Consider the following 14048-nt stretch of genomic DNA (forward strand, 5'->3'; position numbering starts at 1 on the left):
AATAATATTGTTGTCTTTAGTTCAGCATCTGATACTCTTAGGCATTTCATGATGCCTAGACTCCGTCTTGGTAGCCACGTGGAAGCCATTGCCAGAGTTATCTGGTCTCTCTGATATTCATGACAGTGAATTTTTTCACCAACACCAGTCTGACACAGCAAGAAACACTGTATTTCAGGATACTTGTACCAAATCAAGGGTACATGTGCTTCACATCTTTCAGAGTTATGGGGTTAGCCATGCATCTTGCAGCTACTACGTTTGTACTGGCAAATGAGATTCTGGTCTCTCTAGCTCAATAGCTTTTTGTACACTCTGAAAAATGTCAGTTACTTTAAAAGYAGGTGGAAAACATTCTGCAACAGGTAGTTATGCATCCATTGCACCCTTTTTGGCTATGCTTCACTGTTAATTCATGGCCGGTTCTTTCCTTGAAAGATGAGAGTTTGAACCACAACCTAAATTGCAGTTTTTGGAGGGAGATAGTTGCTATTGTAATATTAGATATTCTAATTATCCATATAAATATTCAGATATTTTAAATCCTGATAAATTTCTGATCTGCACGATATCTTGTGGCTAAATTTTTCACATGCTAATTATGTGCTACTGGGCACAGGTTTTTTTCTGTGTATGTAAAGTATCTAGGAGAGTTTACCAGAAGCATCAGATCTTTTGGATAGTAAATAAACCAGGCAACTCTACAAAGCTAAACCTTTAAGCTATTTAAACCATTAGCTGTGAACCTGCCATTTCCTAATTGCAAATTTTTGCCTTTTCCTGCACAGCGAAACACAGTTGTTTTGCAAGATGCCTCAAACATAGTTTGCATCGATAGCCCTCTAACTTCATTCCTGATGCGATTTCATCTTCAAATTAAATCCAACTGTTTAATGCAACCCTAATTAGTACATGCCCATTTCAGTTTGTAGGCGCTCCATTGTAATTCCTTCATAGCTCATTTTTTCCCCCTAGTCGAGCATCAATCACCGCAAATGCCCTGGCTGCCTCAGTAACGCGAAATGGCCTCCGCGCATTTGTCATTTGCCACGAAAACAAAGAGAGAGAAGAGAACTGCTCAGGGAGGTGTACACAGAGATGAAAAGCACAAGAGAAAGCTAAGGAAAGAAAGTTGGGTAGATCTGCCAAGGATTGTCTAAATCAAGGGAAAACTTTCCCRCAAGTCTGCCCTTACCACCAGATTTGAAGTGTTTTCAGGCTTGGAAGGACGATTGAATTCTTATTTGGTATCACTGGAACTGATTCTGTCCTCATGCCTTAGCCAGTTGAATTTGTTACCTAAACTTCTCTCCTATTTTTACGTTAAAAATGTGCACAGTAATGGCTGTATAATTAGAGTTACCACAATAAGGGACTACATGAGCTCGAATGTCCGCTTAGAAACTCAGGTTTCACCTTTACTCCCTTTATCATCCCTTTTATTTTTTAAATATCTTTGAGCTACAAGCTTCCAATTCCAAAGATGAATTTGTGCATTGGTATTATTCTTGTGATAGATTAYGGAAGCACATGGTAAATTGCAAAGCCACGGGAATAACAGGATTTATCATGTGTCTCTGGCAGCTTCACCTTCACTCTGTCCACTAAACTATTTCCGTGATGACTTTTGCTATATTCCAACTGGCAGAGCTGTGTTACATGTATGCCATGTTAAAAAGGAGGGGGAAGATACTTCTGGCCAAAAAGAGTTTTCCCRTCATTGCTGAGGTTCCCTCCAGACTTACTGAGACCAGAATTTTTCATTGTCTTATAATGCAAACTAGAAATGAAGTGCTACTCCATTAGAAATCAGGGTACGGCCTAACTATTTTGTTTCTGACTTAACTGTTCCGTGGAAAACTCCAGCCTGACCTGTTACTGCACTAAGGTAAGAAGAAACAGTTGTAAATTCCTAGGGTTTAGGAATTCCCTTTTCTCTTCCTCTTCCCCTGTCTCTGAGAGTAGAGGAAAATAGTATCAATAGATTGTGTAGCATATATCAAATAGTCGATGGTGTGCCATAGGTCTGTCCTATAAGCACTCATTTGGAGGAAACAACATAAATCACTTGTGGCGTTTCCCACTGTGAGTAAGGTGCTAGTGTTGGTGTCCAAGACTGCATCCTAATGGGCATCCCCTTCCAAACACCTAAAGCTTTTGTCGTGTCTAACCTCCAAAGATGGTCAGGTATTGATTCTGAAATCATAACATGCTAACTTATTTGAAAGTTACTTTATTTTTATTTTAAAATGGGTTTTTCTTTTTGGGGGGGGAGGAGGGGGAAGAGTAGTACTAAATAACCTGTTTAGGGCTTGTAGAAAGTTGATTTGCTTGTTCAATTTTTTACAGGTGATCTAGTTTAAAAGTGATAATATGTCTAAAAAATTTGTTTTAAATTTTATTTAGAAGGGGTCTCAAGCATTCAGTTGTGCCATGGACATTACTATTAGTGAAGAGATGGATTTGAACTGCTTGAGCAGGCAGGGCCAAATTTTTCATCTGATTTCAGTAGCCAAGGGCAAAATTTGGATCTGGAATTTCATTTTCCCTTCCAGTCTGAACACAGGAAGCTCATTAATGCTAATGGACGTTCTGTCTGAAGTTGGTGTTCAAAGTGGGTCTGGGTTTCTGATGGACCGTTTCAATATTAGCAGAAGGAAATCACTTCCTAGCAGGACCAAAGTATTACAAGTCATGAGGAGACTGACAAATTATGAGAGAGAAAAAATACAGAGAAAGAGAGAAGGAAGTCTAGAGGATCTGAGTAGACAAATCAAGTGTTCATTATTCAATCCAGTTTATTTTAAAATAAACATAGTTTATTTTTATCTTTTAGGAAGTGTACATTTGTATAGACATTTTGTTTTAACACACTTGGCTGGTTTACTAAATGTTTCTGTTTGGCTCAGATTTCAGCACATTTTCTTAGATACTACCCAGTAAATTTACTCCTGAATTCATTCACAGTTTAGGAATTACAGGAGAAATATCTAGGATGTATAAAGAGGTACATAGACAAAAAGAAAATATTTTATTTGTAGTCAAATGCTTCCTATGACACACTCTCAACTAAGCAAAGAACTTAAAAAGAGAGAATGTGGAAAAAAAAGAAAAAAAAAATATAGACTGCGGATTCCAGATAGTAAATTATTGTCTTTGGGTAGCATAACCTTCACTGTCTTTAGAAACCATAGAGCAATGTGCTGGTGCACGTGGCGTTAGCCTCTGTGGGACAGCGTTATCTGCTGATTCATTGAATTAGATATTATAATTCTACCATTACATTTGATCAATACCCACATAAGGTTTCAGAATAAATATTCTCCCTAGTATTATTACTCTTGTTAATAGTTAATGTTAAACATATGTTTTCATGATTATAGAATTGCCATTGTGATTGATGGAGCAGCAGAAAATGGTGTCTTAAGCACTATGTAAGAAGGGAGGGGGAGAAGTAAAATGTCTGTTGTTCAAAAAGGAGGTGATGATTTGAACATAGTGCCAGTTTTAATATTTTTTTACTGCTGCTGTGAACTTATAAAGTGGTGACATCTGGTTAATATCAAGAAAAAGATATTCCCGATCATTATTTGAAGTAATCTGGAATCAAATGAAGACAGAATCATGTATGGCAGCTAGCAATTTCCAGAGGAGTGGAGAACCTCTGTCCTGGAATTAGGGCAGGTTACAAAAGCTGTAGGTTGCTTTTCCAAACTAACTCATGGAATTTTCACTATTTGGAATTGCTTTTCTTCCCTGACTGGGAACACAAGACTTTTCTCATTGCATTTGACAAGAGATGGCCTTGAGCTATAAAGCTTGGATCCTAATGTGAATCCATATTTTTCGACAGTTCAACTCAGGCTACTTTAACCATTTGCACCTCTAGAAAGGCAAAGAATGGCAGGATAAATACTGTTTATTTTTTAAAGTTTATTCATCTTTCCCGTTCTTTGCTTAGAGAAYGGGTTTTACTTTCCTTTTCTTCCTGCAAAGCTGCTGAACCTTACCTATGCCTAATGGGTTTGCTATTCCTATGCATGACAGTCCTGTGCTGGAAGTTTAAACAATATTCTGCACTGTACAAGTAAACAACAAATCAGTTGCCACACTTAGCATTTTTAGAATGAACGCACATGCTTAAAAGTGTTGTTCCGGAAGAACGAGTTTAGGTAATGGTGAGATACAGTTTTCTTTCATGAATACAAACTGCTACCTCCAGTTTGTCTTTGGAAAAGATGAATTTATCTTTAGAGTCCTGTCACTATTACTTCCAAATATTCATAGTGCAATAGCAGCCTAAAGTCTTGGTCGGTATTATTGACATAATTTGCTGCATTCTACACAAACCTAAAGAAAGATGCTCTCTGTCCAGCACTGAAGGCTTGTTCATGCCATATGGTGAGAGCAAAATGCATTTTTCTGTAAACTGCGCAGACTTGATATTTTCCTGGCCAGTTATATTTTTATTTTCTTAAGAGAAGGGAACTCTATTGGCTGACTGTAAGTCAGCGAGAGCTGGAGAGCAGCTGTCTGCACTGAGGCAAGGGGGAGCAACGTGATACAGGGGGGCTTATGGAGAGGAGAGGGTCAAATCCTGCCCAAGCAGCTCATGTGGATCCCACACTTTTAGCCTGGCTAAAAGTGGAGGGGACACATTTGCACACAGACCCTGCTTACCTCGTCCTCACCTCATCCTGCCCCGCGCTCACTCTTCTGCAGCAAATTGCAGTGTTTGGGGAGAATTGCAGAGGTGATGCACAGTTGCTCACARACTGTCTGCTAGTCTTCTGTCATCTAGTTCATAATTCTGCTTAAGTATCGCATATCGTTTAACATTGCTAAATATTGCTTAGTACTTTTTTTTTCATTGCTACAATCCAATTTGTGGATGCCCACTATTTAAAATATCTAACTCACTAATTGCAAAATCTATAGAAAAGTCCTTATAACATCAAAGACTCACTTGATCCTCTGAGCTGTTATAAATGAAAAACTGCCTCTCTTACAAGCAAATAAGGCACTTAATGCAGTCTTTCTGCCTGTGATGCTATTTTTCCTGTGGGTTTTGAAAATGACCTTCCTATAAGCATCAAGGACTATAACTTTTCAGATAAAGAAACTTGTTCTTGTTTTAAGTGTATGCCAGGTTCATTCCCCGACAGCCCACAGTTTTCAAAAGCAGAAGAAAAAGTAAACCAGAATTTAAAAAAAAAAAAAAAAAAAAAAAAAAAAAGGCACCTCTGTTTCCAGAATGAAGTTACCCTGTCAGCTTGCCTTGGGCCTTAGGTGGAGAAGTGGAGATTAAAGAGTCAGTATTCCTTTTCATGTTTCGTCTGCCAGTTTTGTGAATGTAGGAAGAGTACTTGTGGCTGCAGCTAAGTATCCAGCAGTGGTATTAAGTACAGTATTTTCATCCTCATGTAGTAAATTAAAAATATTTTTCCAAGTTTATAGCAAGAGGAATTCAGTATCAATACCATGCAGTCATTGATAAAGGTATTTCAAGGAGAAGGATGAATAGCCCAGCAGATGTAACCTCAATATTTTCACCAATTAAAAGAGCCTCTTTGTGAAGCTGTGTGAATATGTAAGATGATCTCATCATTTCCTATTTACTCTATACTTACCTGAATACGCAATATAGTGTAGCTTTTAAATGCATATGCACATGAGCAAAATGTCCTTTTGTAAAAGACTTTTCTAAAAGACTGCTTTTGATATACAGTTTCTTCATCTCCTCTTCAAACTGAATTAAACTACTTCCTTCTTTTAAAAAACAACTCACTATTTAGAAGCCTTGGCTTTGATTTCTCAGAACAGCCTTACAGGAAGAAACCATGTTCTTTTTCTTTTTGTAACCATATTTCTGAAGACAAGCTTGTACTGATTTATTTTGATTTTCTAACAGAATTGGGTTCCTGCAAAGAACACTGACTGTTTCTTCTTCTCCCCCCTCCTTCACTCCACTGCTACAAGTATATTGCTGCGTGCAAAGCTTCCAAGGAAGACTGAAATCCCTCTTTTGGGAGCTGTGTACATAGCAATATATTCATACTGGAGAAATAAGTGAGATTTTTTTTTTTTTAGTTCTTAGAAACACATATAGTGTACATTTCTTGCATGCTTACCTCTGCCTTGAAACTAAATAAGTAATATTTCAGCAAATTCTGGTCAAATTTAGCATCCATCACTTTAGGGAATATATCTCTTCAGGTAATATAAAGATCACTAGCTTTAAAACATTAACTGTCAGTAATATGCTTTGATTAAGGGGTGTTTATATATATATGTATATATGGATTTATATATATATATAGGGTTTAAGGTTTATAAACCCTTATATATATATATTATAAACTCCTTAAAGGAAATTATATTTGTCATTTTATTCTTGATATTCAAGGTTTTTTTTCATTATCCTCTTCACAGCTATAGTCACTGTAAAGATTGTTTCTGACAGCTATTAAGCTGAAAACTAGTGTTAGCAAGATTTCACTGTATTTCCACACAGTTTGGCTTAGTAACGAGATCTGTTTTCGCCTCTTTCCTGTAAACATGTAACTCCCCACTATGGAGACTTATGCATTTGTTGGCAGAAGAGACTAAGCCTTTAAGAGAAGTCACCCTCCCTGCTATTCCTACAAATAAACCAATATACCCTGTCACAGAATCACAGAATGGTTCAGGTTGGAAGGAACCTCTAGAGATATCTAGTCCAACCTGCCTGCTTAAGCAGGGACACCCAGAGCACGTGGCCCAGGGTGGCATCCAGATGGGTTTGGAAGACCTCCAGAGAAGGAGGGTCCTCAGCCTCTCTGGGCAGCCTGTTCCAGAGCTCTGGTACCTTCACAGGAAAGAAGTTCTTCCTCCCATGGAGATGGAACTTCTTGGGTTTCAACTTGTGCCCATTATCCCTTATCCTGTCACAGGCCACCACCAAGAAGAGTTTGGCCCCTTCCTCCCTACATTCTCCCCTCAGTTATATTTGCATGTATTGATCAGATCTCCTCTCAGTCTTCCTTTCTCCAGGCTAAACAAGCCCAGCTGGCTTATTCTTTACTCCTAAGATAGATGTTCCAGTCCCTTAATCATCTTTGTCTCTCTACGCTGGACCCTCTATAGAAGCTCCACATCCCTCTTGTACTGGGGAGCCCAGTCCTGCATAATCACATGTAACTTTAGTCACCTTTTCCTTCAAGAATAATTAGTGAGGCTTTAGTTTGTCCCTTTTTCCCATAGTTTGGAAATGAGCGTTGCTTTGTTCATGACAGAGACTTTTTTACCAGAAGCAGAGATACCACTAAATTCCAGTGTACACTTCAGCTAGTCAGTAACTCACTTGGTCCCTTGACTTTCCGTTGTACATGAAGGGTATTTGTAAAGAGACATCCTTTTATAGGATGTATCCTTTTATAGTTGTATAGCATGGTATACTCCTCAAATAAAAATGTTATAAAGATCAGGATGGCATAATTAATAGATTCAAGTAGAGACTGATTCTACTGTTTTCTGCGTGCAACTGTCCGTGCTCAGCTCTTCAGAAAGCAAACTTCCAGGCATATCAATTCTACTGTCAGTTATAAACAAGAGTATTTTGAATGTTTTATTTTACTGAACTAGAAAAGTCAACTGTAATCAAAACTTGGAACAGTACTTTTCTTCCCATATTCTTTGTAACTAATAAAATTGGACTCATTTATGTGTGATTGTTTTCCAAAACTGTGTACATCAGTGGCTTGACAGAAGTGCTGGATAGTCAGTTGTTAGTATTTTATCTTTATTTGCCTTGATAATGAGGTTTTGAAGCCAGTGAATCACCATAGTAGAATATTTAGATACTGGAAGATAAAAATCAAAAATTTGAGGAAGTTTATCCGTCTCTGTTAGAAAGAAACTCTAGTTAACCCAAGGCATCTGAGGAAAAAAAAACAGGACCTGGATTGCAAACATTTGTTCATATTGCAGCTGAATCTAGTATACACATTACAGTCCCTTGTCAGACATTCACTTTTTTATTAAATACTTGAAAACCGTGTGTATGTGTGTAGGGGGTCCCTGCAAGGAAGCAAAGCATCTGTATTTGAATGGCTGTCTTTGTAAATACCTTTTTCTGTAGATATCTCTTACGCATGGATTTAGATAGAGATACATTCATAGGTATAATTAGGGATATGGACATTTGGTTAACTTGAAAGCTCCAAAGTGTCGTTTGTCATGTTTATGGTAGGAACTTTAACTGCCCTAAATACTTATTCTTTTCCAAAGTGACTTTTTTCTTTTCTCTCTACCAAAAAAAAAAAAAAAAAATCAAAATGTACTTCATGAAACTATTGTATATGAAGCACTTATTAGCCGTAATTAAATGGACAATATGAATTTACTACGTCTTTAGGACTCTGGCTTGTTCTGGTTTAGAGCAAGATGATTAATGCAAATACATATTACTTGAGATAACCATTTAGCAGCTAATTTAGCCAAATTTATTACAGCAGTTAGAGGTTTTTCATTTTAGCAGCCGGAGACAAGGACATGACAAAAGCAGAGGGTGTGTGTGAATGCACACTGCCCTCTAGTGCACAGCGACTTGGGGATGCCTGAGAGAAGAGGTGAATTGCTATACTCAAATAACCCGAAATACCTCCACTTCCCAGAGTTTTCAAATTCTGCCCCYTCCTTCCCCCGGAAGCTTTGCATTTCATCCCCTTTTCCTGACACTGATGTATCAGGTACAAATCAAATGCACCTCCAACATTTTGGTTCAAGTATTAGTTTAAACATCTGTGTTTTTGAGCCTTCTTCCTGGCAGCATTTAATAACAGTGTTTCACATTACTGATTGCTTTTAATTTTTTCTCTGCTGGCTGGGGTATTTAAAACACCGTCACTCTTAGGCTCTAACCAAGTCATTCTGTGCCTCCCTTAGGCCTCTTTCTCAGTGTGTTGGTAGATTTACTTTGCTCTGGTAGTAAGTAAATTCTCCCAAGACTTTCCCCCTACTGACCAGTGGAAATTTGGTTCATCTGAGAACTGTAAATTCTGTTTGACAAGATCAAAAGGAACAGATGTGTAAGTTCAGTAGTTGATATCGCCTGCAATAAGGAGAAATGATCAAAGCAGCAGGGGTAGAGTATCTTCCCCAACCTTTCAAATATCCAGGATCTCGAAGAGGTCTACCTAGGAGCTATGAATAAATCACATATAAATTAGCCTTTTCTCACTTTTTTTTTTTTACTGTTCGACGTTGTGAGCATTGAAAATGTCCACAAAGCAATAAGTATTCTGTGAATCAAAGAGATGTGTAGGTTCTTTTTTGCTTTACTTCTTCGACTGGAGTTTGCMAAAACAGATTAAAATATTACTTGAAAAGCTTGTAAAACATACAGCTACTTCTATGGTAGGTCGGATCCTGTTTGTCATCTCAATGGTGTGCCACATTAAGCCTTAACAGGCTCAGTAGCTTTCCCTGATACCTGCATCCTGCTACATAATTAAGATCATTTACTGGGATGCTACTGTACCATATTTCTTGTTTCTCTTCTGTTTTCCCCAGTGCTGAACAAGGGGCAGTGTGTAACCAAGTACTACCGCTGGATGCAGAAGAACGGAGGSTATATCTGGATACAGTCTAGTGCCACCATAGCTGTCAATGCCAAGAATGCAAGTGAGAAGAATATCATCTGGGTCAATTACCTTCTTAGGTACGTCTGCCAGTCACTCCCAGCGCTTGAACCGTTCTCTTAGTTGCTTGATTCTGGTGCTGTAAGTTTTAGGGGGAAAAAACACCACCAMCAACAAAAACAGTTGCCTGCTGTGCTGAGAAGAACTTTCTCACATGATCCTCTTCCGAAACAGTGCCTTTTGGTTGATGGTTGAGTATGTTAAGACATCTGTTATGTCACAGGATACTGTAATCTTCTTGAATAATTGTGCTGTCTTGGTCTTCAAATAAACCCTTTATCATGTTATTACCTGCCTCCACCGCACTGAAATCTCCCCAGCATGATGACAGATCTGGCCCAGCTTGCAGTGGCTGTGTTACAAAAATCTGGTATGGGATGTTGGGCACTGAGTTATTTGGTTATTGGAAATGCATGGAAGGAAATTTCCTGGAATGCTGCAAAAAAAGTTGTCTCTGCAAGATCAGTCCAGAGACTGTAATTTTATCCAGGGGAAAAAAAAAGTCCTTGAAAGAATGTGTTGCTCTGCTAAGCATCAGACAGTTTTCCTTTTGAAAAGTGCAAAATAGAATTTAAAAATAAAGCTAGCAATTTTTTAAATAGAAATTGTGGTGACATCTTGAAGGAAATGCTCTTCCTTGAAAAATTGTTTTACCAAAGCCCTTTTTTTAAAGGACTCATTTCTGAACTGAAGGCAAGACTATAACAATCAGTAAAAGACAATATCAGTATAAACCTGATCTTTCTAATCTGAAAACACCTATCAACACATTCTGTTTTGTGAAAATATTCAATAAGATTAGGGGATTTTCTGTTTCATGCCAGAGCATGAACAAACAAATAGAATTTGAAACCTTGAGATTGTCATGAAATGAAATTGCCATTTTCTGGCCTGTTCCTCTTTTAAGTTGCTTGTCATGGTTTGTTACACTCCCTTTGATGCCATGACAGTTCAAAGTGATGTCTAGGGGCTAGAWTGTGACCAGGTCCAACAAGCCCTGAAGAGGCTGTACCTGCCTAAAGTTCCATGCTCTACTACTTCTGATTCCCCTTCTGAGTCAGAGGAGGAAGTCACCCCTCRCAGGAGAGTATTTGTTGGGGATACTGGGGTAACCTGTCACAGTAAAGTGTGTTGACTGGTGCCTGGAGGCTTCTATCGTGCTCTTCCTGAGCATGGTCTTTTTGTAGCCTAATATTTATTCTGCTACCTTTTTTTTTTTTTCCCTCAACATCCACAGAGTGATGTGTTAGCTGAGCCAGCAAGAATGAGGCAGAATGCAACACTCAGAGAATTCATCATAAGGGTGCCAATTCTGGGCTGGAAGTGCATCTTCACTGTCCTAATCATAATCAAGGCTTCAAACTTTTCAGAAATTTGTTCATTTTATGGCTGGGAAAGAAAAAATTCCACCACTGGAAGCTGGAGCCTCTATCCCCTTCACTGCTTTCCATAGAATAGTGAACCTGGTCCACAAATGTTCTGCTAAAAAATGAGAAGCAGCATGGTCTCATGCTGCAAAGATTCCTTCAGGAACTTGATGTCTCTGATGCATCCCCTCCAGTAGTCTGTTCAGCAAGATTAGCTTCTCCCCTGAGTCTGTATTTTTAATTTATATCACTCTTAATGCCAGAATACATGAAAAATCTAAATGTCCAAATAATATTTTAATGACAGATCAAGGCATAATTAGGTCTACTCTTAGCAGGAGTACTGGTCTGTACACAATTCCATACATTGGGAAGTATGATTCAGCTGCCTGTAAAAGGACAGACTAATTATAGTGACAGAGAGGATTAATGCTGTTCTTGTTCTTATTATTCACTGTGCAAAAKCCTTCAAAAATCTTTTGCTTGGAGGGGACTAATTTTGGGACTGCTCTGGGGTGCAATAGAATTAAGTCACTTTGTCAGGACAAAACCATAAAGTTGGTAATCAAAAGAATGGCGTTTCAGTGTGAACTGTGCAAACTCTGTATTTTTGCAATATATTGCAAATAGGCTGGATATGGACTCAACCTCACTGTGATACTGTGTCAGTCTCTCCCAGTGAGAGACTGCTCTGCGCAGGACTGCAGATTTTCTGCACTGTCACCAGCCTGGAATTTGAGCTGTGTGGAAATGCTCACCTATTCAAAAATAATTGAAGACTTTGTTTTTCACATTCCTTTGCCACTTATGTCTACCTATGTCTGATCCTCTGTTCCACTGATTTCAGAAAGGAACACATTTTTAAAAGSTACATACCAAGGAAAAGCATAGGCTTTTTTTCAATCTCTCTAGTAGTGTGGCTGTTCTACATTGCAGTCATGTTCGTTGCTAACAAGTCACAGGTGAGCACCACATGAGCAGATGAAGATATGATTATAATGGGTGTGTTGACAGTTCTTTATCCCTAACATATGCATCTTAACATGCACATGGGCATCTGTCATATAGTTAGAATGGTTGCTTTTCATTTTTTTGGTRATGTGCATGCATGTGTGCATTATTTAAAAAATATATATCCTTTTTTATTTATTTCGTGACTGAATTCTTCAGCAGTATTTGAGCAGCAGTCATTTTCCTGAGCGCAAACCAGGAACATTCTTACTAACTTTATGTATAGTCTGCTTGATCGAGGTCTGGAAAACAGGACACTGAGAAAAACAGGTATTGAAAGGGCTCTGACAGGATTGATAGGAAACATTGTTACAGAGATAACTCTTAATAGCCAGTGCCGGTGGGAGAGAAACAGATTGGAAAGGTTAAAACGCACTCCCTGTCCTACTAGGCACAGAAATGGGATTGAATTCTAGATATTCTATTGTTGGATGATTACATAGTGAAGCTTTACTGTTAGATATCTCACAAGTCATGGTGCCCCACTTTGGTAAGAGTGCTTTGATTGCTCTAAAACTTCACTTGACTAAACAAGTTTTAGTCAGTGTAGATATCTGAGAGGAGCATTAAAACAAACCGTCAAAATCCCCACTGTGAAGGACTTAGGGGAAAAAATGTATATTTTTGTCCAATTGTGTTTGTATTTGCTGTCTCTTCTTCAGTAACCCCGAGTACAAGGACACTCCGATGGATATTGCACAACTTCCTCATCTCCCAGAGAAAACCTCAGAATCCTCAGAGACCTCTGACTCTGAATCGGATTCAAAGGACAACTCAGGTAACACACGTTTAGCTGCACCCATAGCAGCCCTACTGCTGTCCCCCCAGGGGAAACCCAGATCAGTGGAGCCACGTGATTAACCTTCCAATTGTTCATATTTATCATGGATTGTTCTATTAAAACAAACAAAAAAAATCCTCTAAAATTAAATTGAAATAGGCTGCCAAAACTTTTAATTGACCTCAGTACTGAAGCTCAATAAGCTTCAATACTACTTGATTCCTTAAGTAASCTTCCTGAGCAGGTATGGCACCTTGTCCAAGGGCTTTGGATTGTTGCTGTTGAGTAGGATTCTAGCTCTTATCTTTCAAGAGTAATTCTACGTTCTGAACATAAATCTGTGTTGTCAACCTTTAAGCTCCCCTTTTCCTGTATAAATTATATAGATTTCTGTCATTGGCTCACTAGGGGGCAGTAAAGATTGCAAAATTTGAGTTTTTTTTCTTGGGCTAAAAGAATTATGTTTTATTAGTTCAAACACTTATTTATAAGCTCTTTAAGCCTAGGAGTTCTGTTGTTTTTTAAAAGCTAAATGTACTTGTCTAGCTCAATGTATAAGTTATTCCTACAGAAGGTCCAGCACACAAATGGTTCATGTTTCCCATTAGTTTTCTGTACCTAGGCACAGGTACAGATCAGATGGCTTTTAAGGGAGTATAATTTCCTGTGGCCCAAGAAATGAGGAAGTTATTCTCCCATAGCATGCAATATGTATATGATTCTTCTCTCAATAGCAGTCAAAAAAATGGAAAAAAAAAATGGATCACAGTGACAGAGATCAAGCCATACAACAAGAGAACCAGGCCTTAAATCATTTTTATATGTTACGGCTGTTCTCTTTCATCTTTTGTATTTATTTGTTCTCCTTTGGCAGCTAGGTACACAGTCATGAAGTCCACATAATTAGGAATCTCTTGACTCATTCTGAATGCTTTCTTTATAGTGTCTTGTTCCTAAACAGCCAAATAATACGGATGTGGAGAAAAGTTTACATTTCCTAGGTACACTGTAGGTTTCTCCAAGTGAGAAGTGCATGTACATTCATGACTGCTAAGGCTGAAGATAAAGAGAATGAGAGCATCTTAAAATGTGCACTGTTTATTACAAAAGGAGTAACTACAAATACCAAAGTGCATGAAATTAGACCAGTGCCTTGAACAAAACCAACACAGACAGTCCAAATTCTGATAAAATCCTAGGCAAATTTAA

General features: G+C 38.2%; 1 protein-coding gene across 1 annotated transcript in view; it reads left to right on the forward strand.

Annotated features, from left to right (window-relative positions):
* NPAS3 (neuronal PAS domain protein 3) overlaps positions 1-14048 on the forward strand; it is a 542948-nt gene that overhangs the window by 523932 nt on the left and 4968 nt on the right. The window contains exons 10-11 of the mRNA XM_026051847.1: positions 9553-9700; positions 12721-12836. Of these exons, the coding sequence (XP_025907632.1) occupies positions 9553-9700; positions 12721-12836 (264 nt within the window). The remainder of the gene's footprint in view (positions 1-9552; positions 9701-12720; positions 12837-14048) is intronic.

The sequence above is a fragment of the Nothoprocta perdicaria genome, unplaced genomic scaffold, assembly GCF_003342845.1.
Source record: "Nothoprocta perdicaria isolate Ctin4 unplaced genomic scaffold, notPer1 scaffold_8, whole genome shotgun sequence".
Classification (NCBI taxonomy): Eukaryota; Metazoa; Chordata; class Aves; order Tinamiformes; family Tinamidae; genus Nothoprocta; species Nothoprocta perdicaria.